Source organism: Calidris pugnax, unplaced genomic scaffold (assembly GCF_001431845.1).
Source record: "Calidris pugnax isolate Ruff unplaced genomic scaffold, ASM143184v1 scaffold34, whole genome shotgun sequence".
Taxonomy (NCBI): Eukaryota; Metazoa; Chordata; class Aves; order Charadriiformes; family Scolopacidae; genus Calidris; species Calidris pugnax.
Genome location: NW_015090771.1, coordinates 1,668,946 through 1,684,877, shown reverse-complemented (window position 1 = coordinate 1,684,877; position 15,932 = coordinate 1,668,946). Strand labels below are relative to the sequence as shown.

Genomic DNA, 15,932 nt, shown 5'->3' with positions numbered 1-15,932 from the left:
CCTTGCTTTGAAAATTTGGGGTCATAGGGGCTTAATTTTTTATTGGAAAACATTATGCTAAGAGTCCTGCAAGATGGAACACGCACCTTTTCTCATTGTGTTCTTCTGTCTGTTTTTCTAATTTGGGTGATTCTATAAAATCAAGTCACGTCTCTGATTCAGTTGAGCAAAATGTGTGGAAACTGAGATCTTTCTTCTGTGTGTGTGTTGTATTGGGAGGGAAAAGGTATTACCGAGACAGTTATCTGTGGAATATAGTTTAATGTTTTTTTAAAAGCTGCACATAAAATGGATATAGATTTGACGTCTTCTAGTCTATATCCAGATGTTGCTGTGAACCAAAATGGTAATTAGTCACCTACGCAACATCTTCATTCACTGGCGGTAGTACATGGAGTTTTCCTGCTGATAATGTCTCAAGGCAAACAAAAAAGGGGCTTTAGGGGAAGGCATTCTTTGTAAGCATTAGGATAAATATGTAGTTGTGTATGTATGCTTTGAGCAATTTTTGCTTTGAGCCTTTTCCATGGTCACCACGTGTGATTATCCACATGAAAATGAAATGCTCTAACAGTTTGTGTTGAGAATGGGAAAGTTATTAGAACTAGAATGAATGGAAGAAGGAACAGGGCAGACTGGTACCTTCCTTCCTTGTGATACTGGTCCAGGTGAAAGCTGGAGAGTTGAGAGGATGTTCTATTTGTTTTGTTTGAAAGAATGCTAACTGATGTATTCAAAGCGTCGTATACATCCTTGGCATGAAGGGAAGAAGGAAACTGTGAAACTTCATTTTAATTTCTGTTTTGGTGCCCTTTCTCTGCCAGGGCTACTAAAAAACAATCAACAAAACCAGCAACAGAATCCTCTGACAGACGTTAAGCTCCTTTTTGCCCAGGCTTAAAAAAACAAAAAACTGATCTGGCATAAAACACTTCAAAGAAAGTGACTATTCTGACTTTGTGCTCAGACTCAGAGAGATTTCAAAGTACTGCAGAGGAGTCAGGAACTAGTCGGTGTTACTTTATATTTGTACAAAGCCCAGAAGTCCTGTGTTTTCCTGATTGTATTTCAGGATGTGAAATACTACACTTCATGTTGTCCTAATCGCTGCTGTGCTTGTCAGTAAAATACTGTACCTTGCGTTTCTGTGCTGTGCTGGCTTGAATCGCACAGAAGGAAACCTTGCTTTGTGAATAACCTACAGTGTATTGCTGTGTAAGAAACACTGAAGTGCCCATAGGAATCCTCATAGTCTCCTTGCTAACACTGTGCATAGAGTTCTTGTGGCAGCTCAAAGCAAGGGCAGGTGGGAGGTTTTCACACTGCCTGAATACAGAGCTCAAAAAGAAAAAAAAAAAAGGCTCTTGTGAGGAAGCCCTGCTTCTAAACTCTGACAATTTTGACATGCTTCTGCTTATACATTCATATTGTTGTGGTGAAGGTGAAATTGGGTGGCTGCACTATGGTTCCTTCTCGCACAAGTCTTTAATGTACCCACACGTGGACAAACACGTTGATGCACGTGGTCCATTAACCAACCTTTTACTGCTTGGCCTGCGGCTGTTGTACTTTTTGTTGAAAACTGGTGCCAAGTTATCAGCTGAGATGAAAAATCCGGTATGTCAAGTAACATCTGATCGCTCTACAATTAAGCTCCCCTCTCTCTCAAATTTTATCTAGCATTTACATTAGTATTTACCCCAGCAGCCTTTAAATGAAATGCTGTGCTGTATGATGCTGTTTCCCTAGCAACAAAGAATCCTTTTCCTCCATGCAGGCAAGACTGGGAGTAAGATATGTGCCTGAGTAAGATACTTCTCTTATAGAAATTTGAACACATTTGATGCTTATGAATAGAAAACCTATGGCTGAGAAAGTATTACTATGCAAGTTTTGTAAGGCTGTAACACTCCAGAGGAATATTTTAATATTCTCCTGCGAATTATGGTTTAAAAAAGAAAAGTATGAAGATTTTACAAGCTGTGCCCCAGATCCGGTGACCATTTATAGTTAGGCTAAATGGTCTTTCTGGATGTCTGTGGAGAATTGAGACTGCTTTTCTCTGTAGAGTGTTTTGTAGATAATGAGGCAAACTTCCACCTTTTTATTACTCATTGGAATAATCTAATGGATGTAAATTAAATTTTCCAGTCTTAACTGAGATGATGTGTATGCCGTCTCACCCTCTCTTCGTGTGCTTCTGATGTGAAGAGATTTGCTTTCTGGTTTCAAGCAAAAGCAGAACAAGACTGTCTTGGAGACACCCGCAAAAGGGCTGCAAGATAAGCAGGATATGTGTCCTGTTTAACTTCTGGCTCTAACAGCAAAAATACAGAGGGATTTTTGCTAAGCGCTTCCAACTTTTTTTTTTAAGGATATGCAGAAGTTTCTTTCATAACTGTCAAGCAAATCCAAAATTAATCCTGGTGAGAGGTGTAAATCTCCTCATGAACATCTGTCTTCTGCCAGTGGGGATTACTGAAGACGTTCCTGTGTGTTTCATCCCTGTAGCAGGCTGTGTTCGTGCAAGGGTGGGCCTTGACTGTAGGGGTTGGGTCTGTGGTCTGCCTACCTCTGTATTTTGTCTCAAGTAATGCAAGTGGAGTTTGCCCAAGGAAAAAGGCAGTTAAGCAACAAAACGTGCATGCAGTAATCTTTTCCTGATTATAGTCTAATGAGCAACAGTGTAAAAACTTCCTGAGCCAGAAGCTGTATCAAAATCACTTTTCAGTAGTTATGGACCCTCCATTCATTTATCTAATCTTGTTTCTGAATGCCATTAAGCTTTTGACTTCCACAGCATTCCGTGATAAAGACTTTGTGATTCCATCCTGAACCTTTCTCCTAATGGATCTTGTCCATTGTTCTTGTTTCATCAGCTGCTCAAAAGGACAGAGATTTCTGTTTTGAGATGGGGAGAGCACTGAGCAGCATGTCATTCTTTGATCCTCTTGAAAACTCTAAGAACTCGCTTTCCTGGTTTTTCTTGACAAGCTTGCCAGAAGTTTGATACTCTCAGTTTTTTAGGTGGTTCAGCTTGGTATAGTACAGTCTCATTACCCAATCTGTAAATTGAGTTGAGGTTGGTCAGAGACCTGTTTAGTCTACTACCTGAGCCAGACTTGCAGCTGATGCGTATGACTGTTAAATTACATCTGTAGGCACTGATCAAATTCTTTCATTCTAGTTTTCCACACTTATTCTGTTCAAAATCATATTGAGCTATTCACAGAACATAATGTTGTGTACCTCTCTACAAATAACAATTTGCTGCTTCCAAATGCAGATTATGGATTTTTATAATAATATAGCTTTTTTTTTCCCTCACTCTTTTTCTTTCAACCTTGATGCCTTTGGCTGTGTAAGAAGAAAGGAAAGGAGCCTGTTACTGCAAAAAAAAGAACTTAACTGCATTTGTCTGAAAGCGATTTGGAAACTCATACAGGTTTATCTTGTTTCCTGCAGTCAGAAGGATTACACACACTCTTTAGGCAAGCTTTATAACCATAGAAAGAGCAGTCTTGATACAGGTAAGATGATGTTTTTTGGCTCACGTGAAGCCTCTCAGGAGGCTTGAGAGTTTGACATTCTCAAGTCCATTTCTTGTACTTTATAGGCAATTAAGGCTGCTCAAACAGACTTTCTTGACCTGTGGTTGTGTTTTTCCACCTAGGAAAAATTTCCATTTATCTTGTATTTAGTATAGCCAAGCCTATGACAGTTCCCTTTGAAGAATGCTGTCTTATACTATCGTTTAAATTTACAGTCATGACTCTTCAAAAAAGAGAGTTTCATTCCCACCAGTTAGTATAGATGGGCTTCTGGGTGAGCCGGGTGGGTGTAGTATGCATGGTCCTTTGCTCAGCTGGCAAAGCACTATTGGAGGAGAAAGTCACAGAGATGTGAAGGATGTTAGGGAACTTCAGGGTATTCCAGTGAGCGTTGAGTTATGCTTCACAGATATTCTTATAGTATAAAGTTAAAATTGCCACTTAAAAAAAGTGTGTATAAAGAAGAAGGAATCTTGCTTTCAAGCTGTTGAAGTAATTTCTGGGAAAGCTTAAGTTGATATTCCTGCCCCCTCCCACTTCTTAACAGAAAAACACTTTTGTCCTGTTTTGCAAAACAAAAATCATTAGGATACTTAAATGTTTACACAAAACTTAAGAGAAAGCATACAATGTGCCAAAAATAATCTGTACACTGTGTTGTGGAAAAACCACAAAGGAAACCAGAGTTTGATGTTCAAGCAATATTCCATTACATGCACTGAAACTAGAGTGGACATAGTTTTCTTTGCAGCTAGTGTTAGATGTTAAAAAAACTAGAGATTGAAGTTGGAGAGATGGACATTTAGAGATGTGCTCAGGCACCAACTAATGTTTTTTAAACATTCTACATGAATTGATACTGTATCAAGCCAAATATGCAGTGATGTTGGGAAATTGAGTGGTTATTGTTCCTGTTCTGCTTGTTTCACCGACCTATAGCATGGAGTTCTTATGGAAACCCTGTAGTATTTGGAGGGAAATGATGCCCTCTAAATTATTTAGTGGAGCAGAGAATACAGGGACATAACAAAATCATAGGTGCTGTTGCTTGTTCTGTCATGGGGGAGAGACACTGTCCTTTGAGTTGGGTGTTTTAAGCCCCTTGGAGGAGAAAGGGGCTGTTATTTCCTTTACAAAACAGAAATATCCAGTCTCAGAAAAATTTTAACATGTTGTCTTGAGGGTTGTTAACAATTCTTACTCTTTTAGACCAGTATTGTTTTTATTCTCCCCTCCCTCTCTTCCTGAATTCATGGGTTATATTATGTTCAAACAGTTTTCTATGTTTCTGTGGACAACATTGATAAAACAGATAGTATGTGTCTATGTAGAACTTTCTTTTAATCACTTTCTCTCACTGGGAGAAAGCTGTGAGGACAGTTGTTTTGTGCAGGTGGTGCTAATACAACAGTAAAATAATGTGTTGCTTGGCTGTGGAGTTTTCTTTGAGTCTGACAAGCTCAAAAAGAACCTTATTTGCTTGATGCTGAGAAAGTGACACTTATTGCACCTAGTATTTCTATGAGGAACATCCCTGAATGAGCTGTGCAATTTTTAAATTCTTCCAGTTATAGTGGTTGATTTGTAAAATAAACAAATACATATTTTAAAACTCTTGGTAAGCCCCTAAAGTCCTGATTAAAATTGATTATCCAACAGAGAGGATAAGTCAAAATGCAAGTTTTTTTTTAAAAAAAAAGTCCATAAACTTTACAGTTCCTGCTCTGATATATTTTTTTTTTCTTCCCTTTAGTTCCTTGGCATAGCATTTCTTGGGATTGGATTGTGGGCATGGAATGAAAAGGTAAGTTGAACATAGCACCAAACTCATGTTTTTCCTTTTTCTCTTTTTCTAATGAAATATTGCAATAGTAACATGCTGCACACTTTGTGTCCACACAGTTTCTACTGAAACAAAATCATGCTTCTCTGTCAAATAAAACCTTGGCTCAGCTCACCTAGAGGAAGATCCTTGGCATCTTTCCCAAGAGTGCCTTGGCAAGAAATCATGGCTGACACTTGCACATAAAATAACCATTTCAATCCATGTGTGCTCAAACTGCAGCTCAAGACACTAGAACAGTCCACTGAAGGCAGTATTGGCAGTGTGTCTCTGCTCTATGTGTCCCTAGGAATGGACAGGGAGTCTACGTGTCTCAGAGGGCAGCTTCCTGAAAATAAGACTCCTCAGCTTTGTAGCCTTAATTGCTAATTGCTGTTCTTCTTAAACAACAACAGGAAAAAAAAAAAGAACAACCAAAACAAAATGAACCCCCAAACCCAAGCCAAATCAGACACAGAATAACTATTGTTTTTTCTTGTGCAAATAAAACTGTTCGTTGGAACTCGCTGTTGCAAGACTATAAAAACTTGGAAAAGGGAAGAAAAAGGGGGATGGGGAAAGAGAAAACATTTGTGAACCAGAGTCTAATTTTCAGTTTGCTTGCTGCAAAATTTAGGAAGAATGTAAAATACCGAGCCATAATAAACAAAACAAATCAGTATGTGTTGGGTTACTGGTTTAAGAGTTTGGCTTGCTAAAAGACAACAGCTAAAATTAAATCCAGAGTTTCCTTTTCTTTGTTTAAAAGACTGAAAATAATACAACCTGGCTGATAACAATGGTGGTATGGTATTCAGTTACATAATGATTTTTTTTTTTCTTCTTTTAATGGAAAACATTAAGTTACAAATTGATGTTCACTTGAGGCATAATTGCTGCTTGCGGCAGAACAAATAACACATTGGAAGCATTTGAGTCTTGCTACTTAAAAATTCAGGACAAATTTTGCTGGTTCAGAAGTGAGTTGTTAACTTTTAGATTCTTATTACTCTGTGCATGTGCCTTGGATATAGATAATTACAAATTGTAATGGGATATTATTTAACTCACACTGCATACACTCATATATATACTTACATACTATGTTGGATGCCTCGAATAGACTTGGAAAGAGGTGCTGTGATTTTTTTTTTTCCATTCAGCAAAGATGTAAAAAAGTTTTATTTAATATGCTGAGCGTATGTGCAGAACTTATACCTATATCTAAGCCCTAGAGATGAACTTTACTTTGGAGTAGCTCTCTAGAAGAGATTTTAACTTTTTTTTCATCATTTCAGTAGATAATACAAATGATTCCTCTTTAGAATGAATGAGCAGGTAAAGGGAAGACAGCAATAGTCCAGTGTTTGAAATCTAAAGCGTACCAGCTCTACAGCTAGAGGGTGTTCTGGCAGAATAATGGTTTGTTAGGTTTTACATATTTTCTATATGGGAAAGCGCACCTTCCCCTTCCTAGGAAAAAATGCATTCAATTCATAATTGCTAATAGTTAGAAGCCAAAGCTCATGTTTTCACTTGAGATTTGAACATCTGTTATAAAGTCATCTTAAACCATTTTTAACCAGTGCCTGAAAGTGGGAGAAAACGCTGTGTTGTTTTTAAGACAAGGAAACAAAACCACCTTGAGCAGTTTAATATGCATTAGCTCAGGCTCCATATATAGTAGGTTTTTCTGTAGAAATTAATAAATATTGTTTTAGAGCATGGGTCTGTCCTTGAAAATAAGCATCTCCCCAGCTTCTCTATCTGTTGTGTCCTGCAGTGCTTAGTGTGGACTGTTTCATCATGGTTGTATCAACTAAAAGGTAGTATAGGTATGGCTGAATTGCAGAGCTCTTGAGCACAGGCAGCTTGATTTTTGTACCAGGAATTATGGAAAAATGGATTTGTTTCAAGCCAATTTGAGACCTTTCTTTCACTCAGCTCTCTAGAGGACTGGCAATGGCCAGAACCTGCAGTCAGGAAGATCAAGCTCCAAATATTCAATAGATCCCATGCAACTTAGTGGGGGGCAGATCAGTTACATCCCAGGCAGTGTTATTCTCTCTACATCTGGAGCGTTGGAGGGGAAGGCCATGTAAGTGAAGCCAAAGACTTGAGAGAGCTGTAACTTAACTGAAAAGCGCTTCTCCAGCTAGACTGCTTTGTGCCTAAGGCTGGCCTGGATATCTTGTAGGCATTATGGGCTGTTATAATGGTGTATTGTAAGACAGCAAAACAGCTTTGCAGAGGAGGACATGGGGTCCTGGTGTACACAAAGTCAACGTGAGCCAGCACTATGCCCCTGCAACAAAGAAGGCTAACTGTCCTGGGCTGTACTAAGAGTGTCGCCAGCAGGTTGAGGGAGGGGATTCTTCCCCTCTGCCCACTGGTGAGGCCACAGCTAGGCCAGTTCTCCCCAGTACAAGAGAGACACTGATATACTGGAGAGTCCAGCAAAGGGCTGTCTGGATGATTAAGGGACTGGAGCATCTCCCCTACAAGCAAGGGCTGAGAAAGCAGAAAAGAGCATGCTTGGGGGAATTTTTTGTTTATAAATACATGAAGGGTGATGTGAAGAGGATGGAGCCAGGCTCTTTTCAGTGCTGCCCAGTGACAAAGGGAATGAGCACAAACTGAAGCGCAGAAGTTCCCTCTGAACATCAGGAAACACTTTCTTTACTGTGAGGGTGACCGAGCACTGGCACAGTTTGCCAAGAGATGATGTGGTGTTCTCCCCTTTTGGAGATATTCAAAAGCAGTCTGGACGTGGTCCTAGGCAGCCAGCTCTACGTGGCCAAATGACATCCTGAGGTCCCTTCCAACTTCAGCCATTCTGTGAAAAATGCTGTTGTCCTAATGAACGAAGTCTTTGTCAAAGTTGAACTTGGTGCTGCTATTGTATAATGCGTAAACATAAATTTGTAAGGTTTTTTTGCAGGGTTGGATCTTCAGAAGGACTCCTCTACTGTAAACTGATTTGGTGGTGGGGAAGATTTTGATTTACTTCTGCCTTGCATTGTGTGGCTTTATAGCCAGCTGTGTTGTTTTATAACCCAGCCATCAACTTGTATATACTTTTGCTGCTTCACAGAATCTTTTGAAGTTAAAAAGATCTCATGCCAGGCCACATTAAAAATGTAGGATGTAAAGGAATAATCTACATTTTACAGAAATCCTGTTAGCTGTCACAGGAAAACAGTTTGGGGTGGATTTGTGGGTTTGATGGCTAGTTTATCTTTTTTGGCTAAGTTGGCTTTAATTTTCCCTTTTAAACTTTGTTTTAAAGAAGAAAAAAAGCACACTACAGAGTCTCGTGACCTTCCTTACAGGCTTTGCAGGGAGGCAAAAGAGCTCATTTGTCAAATAGGCAATAGAATTGGCTTGACAGCCAGTCAGCCAGCCCGAAACAAAAACTGGGCAATTAGCATTCTGAGTCATGAACCTGAAAGAGAGCTGGGGGACAGGGTGGGGGCAATAAACGCAGAGGGTGAATAAAGCTATCTATACATGGATGCACTATATAGCTCACAATCTCTCAGTGTTTTCAGGCATGCTGGACTTGGGCTTGTACCATAAAAAAGTTCATCCATGGCAGCTGATTTCACCCCCCACCCCTCTGCAACAGTGACATGAACATTGTTAACACATAAAGAACCTGTATGAAGAGAAAGCAACTTAAGTGACCTTTACTGAGCAGCAGGGGAAAAACCTTTATATTTCACTGACTTTTTTTAACCATTTCAAGCCACTTCTTCTATTATTACATTTTGTACAAGTCTAGTTTATTTCTCTCCTTGGTTGTGTATATATACCATGGTCTTAAGGCTCATTGGAAGTGTTCATGGTATGATGTCACTAAGTACTTGGGAAAATAAGCTTCCTGGTTCTTTCATTAGCTGCAGGAGATATGTTAAATGGTAGGGAGACTAAGTGATGAACTGCTGTTATGTCTTCTTGGACCATATAAGACTGTGGAGAGGTAGTTTGTGGAAGGAAAGCATTGAGGCTTTGGGGTACATTTTAAGTAGGAGGTTGCAAAGGTAGAGATACTGAAGTGGTAGTATTCTTAACGAGCAGAAACTCTAAATCTGGATCCCAAGTTTTAAGCTAGACTTTTACATGTTGATATAAGGTGATTTAAGCCTGCCTTGGTGCTCTGGGACAGGCTAAACTCCCAACATGGAAACAGTCACAATTTGTCAGACCGAGTATGTCTCACCCTGCCCTGAAATGAAAATTGCAGTGGTTTTCAGGAGAAAATCTCACTTACTGTCCCAGTGAGTGGCAGACATCAAGAGGGAGTGATACACTGGTCACTCCATAATAGTTGTGCATACATGTCTATAATGCAGTTCTTCTAAAGACAATTGCTGACTAAGAAATTTGCGTGTATCTTGAGGGTCCTTATACCCAAAGCACGTATCTTCTAAGCCACGACTCTGTGTGTGGATTTTACAGGACTGGGTAGGAGACAGAGGGATACTAATATGTGCTATTATCTTTAATTTAAATTTCAGTATGTAAAGATGCATTATATAAACAGGCTCTTAAGTCAATTTACTAGCGTTCCAACACCTGGTAACCATTAATCCTGAAAAATGTAAAAAATCTGTATCTTGCATGTATTTATGCCAATTATTCACCTATTGAACTCTGCTTTGTCATGACAAGAAAGCTAGCCTAGTTCTTCACTAAACACTTGGAAAATAAAGTTCTGCTGCTATTGCTGTTTGCTGTGGGAAATGCAAAACCAACAAAAATCAAGGAAATAAGATTTGTAAACATCCCCCGCCTAGTTTCTTGCTTGCAGAGACAAAATTCTGGAATGGAATTAATTTGGCATGTTTCAATGACTATTGTTCTCTTTCCCATGCTCATTCAGATGCACAGCATGGAGAAACTGCATGGATTTTATGACTAACAAAGTAGAGACATTTTTCCATTTTAAAATCATGCATTTGGAAATACTTTTATTTCCCATCACCCCCATATGTTCCTGTTTTCCAGTGATTTTTAAGTCCTGCAGACAAGGTTGTGGAAAGGCTAATCCTCCATTTGCAAAGAAGAAATGTTTCAGAAGATCTTGTATTGCTGAATCTTTTTCTGACCATCTGGGTTTTTTTTTTTTGTTCTCCCAGTAATGGGATTCTGCTGCAGAGAGGATTTTTTCCCACCTTGGATGAAATGGGGGAAAAAACCAGCATATTTCTCCCTATCCTTCTGGTGTTGGTTTCTTCTTTTTACTTTTTAATGGCCCTCTGGGATGTTGTTTGTCATGGGGACTGTTGTGTTGAGTCCTTTTCTTTTACCTGCATTCCCATGCAGCAGATTCCCTATGCTTTCAAAGTGTATGGCTTCTTTATTCATGAGGATGATGATTTTCCTAAGTTTTCTCTGACTCCAGGTGCCTTGAATGTTCAGCTTTTCAAAATTGCTGCTGTCTAGAGTGTTTTCACTTGGAGCCATTCTCTCTTGCCCTGCATTATGCTACTGTACATGTGAAATCAGCTTGTTCCAGAGGGAAGCAGTGGTCTAACAAACTCCTGGGAACATTTATGAGACCTGAATGTGGCAATGGATTCTCTACACTAACTGCAACCACAGACGAACTGGAAATCTTGCTTGTTAATGCACTTGCAACTCCTCATTAGGAACCGGGACCACAATCAGATTGTCTAGGTGTGCTGACACTGGGGCACTGCTCCAACCAGTATGTCTGTGTTGGCATCCATACATTCTGGGGAAATTTAAGTAACTTTCTATGTTTAGAATGCAAAGGTTATGTCTGCCAAATGCAAGTAGTGTGGACCAATAGGAGAGGAAATGGACCCTTTAAATGGACTCCCGGGTCTGACCTGAAATGCTAATGTAGATGTGCACCGAAGGTGGGACCTGGGATCAGAAATCTGTCTCTGGAAAGTAGTACAAATTGTCCTGATGATCTTAAAGAGTACAAGTTGGAGAAGGGGTGAGGGGTGTGTCCTTATTGGTTTTTGAAGTGAATGTTGTTTCCTTATTCTTTGTTGATGGGATAAAGGCAAACAATTGTACAGCTGTAATATCAGGATGGGCCTTCTTGAGTTACTGTCTCCAAAAGCGGTGTTTTTTCTTTGCTGTTTTCTCCCTTGAGCTGTGCATAAGGTCCAGCTTGTAGGGTGGAGGGCTCTGGCCTTGGGAAAAAACCAGCATGACAAAAGAGGATCTGTCACTGGCTTCAGGAAGCTCTCAGACTATTATTCTGCCTGGGTTCGTGTATCATAAGGAGAAGACTCCAGTTTTGCAGGAGCTTCTGGCAGGCCTGGCTTGGTTGTCTCATGTTTCTTGATGTGGCAGAAGGCAGTAACACTCATTCCCCTACCCTTTTGTTGGAGAGAAGGACAAGTCCTACTGTTCCACTTGACTTCCTCTGCTGAATTTGGGGTGGGGTAGGAATATGAGGTCAGTCTGTCCTGTTCCATGCCTACATCATTGTATCTTAGTGATTGAAGTGAAGTACAATTCACAAATAAATTTTTTCATAACTTCACCATTATTGATTTTAGTTCAAGTATAGATGATACTTTTGTTGCTTCACTACCCTAAACAAATTTTGACTATTGGTGGCTTTAAAGGTCAAATAATAACCCAGGCACTATAATGTACAGCAGGCAAGGGTGGGGGAACAGAGCAAACAGATGAGCTGGAGATCAGCCAGGGAACACGTCCTACTGGCTCTCCTTGGGGGACTACACCAGAGCCCTGGATTGACGCCATTGTGAGAAGAAAACTATTAGAGGATGTAGCTTTGCACAAATGAAGTGTTTACTGCCAAATAAAGATTACGCACATGCCTAAACTACTAAGAAAGTGATGTGCATGTGTACACCAGAAAAATACTTCCAAAATAAGAATATGGGTTTAGGAAAAATACTGGTTTCCTCCTTTCAAATGCTAAAGCATCAGTAGTACTTGGTACTATTTAACAGTAAAGGCTGGAGTGTTGCTAAGAAAAATATGCATTTTTAGCCTGAATTTAAAGGATTTGCAGGTGCTTTGTTTAGGTCTTGCATTAATGCAAGAGATCAGTCGGCAAACAGTCACCATGTATTCTATGTCTGACTGGTCAGCCTGAGGATTCAGATTGTGTCACTGAAGGAAACGGTGTTAGAATATGAGATTCCTGGTCCTCTGCTCAAGCACCTTCAGAAACATTCCCTTCTGCTTTTGGCTAAAGATGGGATGAAGGCAGAATTGGACACTACCAGGCATTTGTACATCTCGCCAAACTTTCCCCCAAAAGTAGCCATTACAGCCAAAAAATGCTGAATACTGTGGTAGTAGGCATTATAGAAACTTGAAGTGTATAGGAAAAGTATGTGCCTATAGGACTCTACATTTAATTCTTCACACTATAAAGTGAGATAATATTCCCCCATCATTGCCCAGCTGCTTGAAACAAAATATGCTTTTCTTTAAAGTATTGCACTGCTGTCTCTTCAGAGAGCTTATTTATAAATGTCCGGAAAGACAAGATTGGAAAACTGTATTTCAGCAGTAAGGAGCAATCTTCTATCAGACCACTTCTGTGCATCTCTAGTTGTAACCGCAGAGCATTGCCTGTGTTTGTCATTCCTGCTGCTAGCTACTGTTTTATTGCCAGAGCCTCTCTGAAGATTGTATATCCTGAGATGTCTCTCTAGAATACTGATAACTTGGGACTCATATGCAGAGAGCACACAGAGTACAAACGAGAATTATGCAGTATGCGCTTTGTGCTGTCAGGATGTATTATTTGGGGTTTATCCAAGCTAGGCTTATGATTGCCATATGTAGACTAGCTAAAGATGCATATAAAGGTACTTTCCAAGGACAGCAAACAGTGGCAGATAAAGCTTGTGTTGCTCCCTTTCAGTACGTTTCTGGTCACAGCTACCCTGAGGATTTGGAGCCTGGAGGAGACCAAAGATTACAGGAGTGACTTTTACTGGGTGACTGGCCAACATGTGGCGTGCCAGGGTGCTAAGAATTTGGCAGTGCTAGAAAATCAGGCAAGGTGGGAAAGGGCTCCATCAGAAAGGCAATATAGAACTGATTCACTACATTTTATTGTCATTGACTTTAATAGGAGTGTGACAACATGCAAAGTAGTTTATTTTTTCTTACTAGCACTACTTTATATTATGACTAGCTTCTCTAAGTTTGCAAACGTGAGCTGAATTTCACTTGGATTTCTTCTTTCATTTGAATTTTACTACTTTCCTATGGAAAGAACTTGATTAAACGTAGTAATTTGCTGAGGGTTTTTTGTTTATTTTAAAGAAAGACACAGTGTCTTATGAAAAGAGACTTAAATGACTGTTCATCCTTCTTGGAATTTTTTTTAAGTAAAATAATTATAAGACACAGGCAACATTCTTTCTCCAGTGTCTGTTTTCTCACACTACTACACTATAGTCTGTTAATTCCAAAATCAGCTAAAATTTAAGAAATGAGTTGTAGTGTTTGCTTTAAGGCAAAATTTCTTCTCATCCTACAATAACTATATAGGCACAGAGGGAAAACATAGAAGACATTTAAAAACTTTGTGAAGAAGTCATTTTAGCAGCCATCTTCCCTTGGGGCAGAGCTCGTGTTTCCTGAGTATGGCCAAGGCCATGACTTTTTCAAAGGTTTATGTGTTACTGGATTATACAGTTTATTTTGCTTATCAGTCTTAGCCAGAAAGTTGTCTTTGGTTTCTTTTCTACAACAAATGTAATGAAGCAAAAGTAGTGTAAAACGTTTTGCACAAGTTGATGTAAGTGTTAATGACAAATAAGTGCTTGTTTCAGCCTGGTTTGTACCATCTTATCACCAGTTAGAAAAAGGGATGTGCTGACTGTTCTGCTTTGATAGTAACACTGACTCTGAGCAGTGTTGTGTTGTCTCATGCCTTACATCGATTTTTGTTATTAGTAACAATAAAACTAGTGCTGTATGTAATGTAGGATGAAAGCGATGAATGTGATGTTTATTTTTTTTATCTGTCTCTGTCAGGCAACAGCCTTTTGTAGTAGGAGAGAGAGGAATCCGGTTTGTCTTTCTTGCTCTTTTGGCTTATTGTTTGTACTTTAGGGTTGGGTTATAGTCAGATTTTTCTTTTCCTTTTAGCATGCTGGCCTTTTCCAAGGCTCCTTGCTGCGTGTATTGGAGAAATTCACATGTTAATTTTATCCAGTCTATCATTGTCTGCAGAATTAAAAAGCTTTCAGTACTGTCTTCATTTACTATTTGCTCAATGTCAGTTTTGCTTAGGAAACTGTGGAGGTGGTTGCAGACTGCGGTGTACTATACTAGAGATACTGGTTACATGACTATTTATATGTTCTGGGTCCAAACTGAGTATAGATGTAAAAAAAAAATAAAAAATCACAGGTATAAAGCCACAGTTGTGATCAGTCATCTATGGACAATGTTACTAACAACTTTTGGAAATGAGGTTATGATAACTTTCTTCAAAATTATCGCTGTTTTGATTCTATTTCAAATAAGCAAAGAGGATGCGAACTGGGAAAAGGAAAGGGATGAAGAACTTATTAATTCTGCAAATAAGCAACTATATAGGTAAAGGTCTATATTGTTGCTTCTCAAGCCACAGCTTCATTCACAAGTTAATAGGGGAAGAGTAGTCCAAAGCACTCAGCCTGGGTTTAGGCTTCTTTGAGGAAACGTGGAGAAATCGCTGCTACAGCAGTGAGCTTTTCATTGACCTGCAGCACTGGGGAGGTGAATGAAGAAATAGTGATACTTCAGCTTTTTTGCTGCCAAAAGCATTTAGGAAACTGTAACTGTTCCTTTGTGAACTCACTGGAATAAGGAAGACTTTGTACTTGCTTCTTGATACGACCCATCTGTTCAACATCAGGCAAACTCTGGTTAAAATGTGTTCCAAAAAATAACATAGCTCCTCGGGATTACTGGCGTCACAACCCAAGCTCTACTTCTAAGGGGGCAATAGCATTACAACCAGACTGTGCTGACTATCATATTGAAAACACAGCATATGTGGTTTACCATATGATAACCGAAGTCAGTGCAAACCATCTCCCAAGGCAAGTCCTTAAAGTGCCTTATGTCATAGTAAGAGTCTTAACATTATTTTCAAATTTTTCCTGCTAACTGATTAGTCAGTAACTGAACTTTCTTTGTATAATGAGTTCTTGGCACTGTAGATGCCTGAAGTTGAATTGGCCAGGTGTCTATTTTGTCAATTCTCATGTTTCATAGGTGTTGCAAGATGCTGGAACCTAGGAATTCACTTCTAATTTCCATCAACTGTTGTAAATACCGAGAATGCTAAATTCAAAGTGATGTTCTTGTTGTTTTCTTTTTCTATCGTAACATGTGTAACTGTTTGCTTATATAAACAATGTATATGATAGCTAAAATGGGTAACAAGATTGAGTTAAGTTTTGTTCAAATATCTGTTTGGACTTTCTGGCAGACTAATTCTTATAGCTACAGAGGCAGCAAAATGCCCTCTGGGCTTCTCGCGGAGGATGCTAGAAGCTCATTTTGTTTTCATTCCACATGTTGAT

General features: G+C 39.3%; 1 protein-coding gene across 1 annotated transcript in view; it reads left to right on the top strand.

The window, feature by feature from the left end:
* Positions 1–288: 288 nt before the first annotated feature.
* Positions 289–15,932, top strand: part of LOC106887010 (tetraspanin-5) — a 29,932-nt gene continuing 14,288 nt past the window's right edge. Inside the window, exons 1-3 of the mRNA XM_014940352.1 lie at positions 289–346; positions 1,442–1,617; positions 5,305–5,355. Coding sequence (XP_014795838.1) covers positions 289–346; positions 1,442–1,617; positions 5,305–5,355 — 285 coding nt within the window. The remainder of the gene's footprint in view (positions 347–1,441; positions 1,618–5,304; positions 5,356–15,932) is intronic.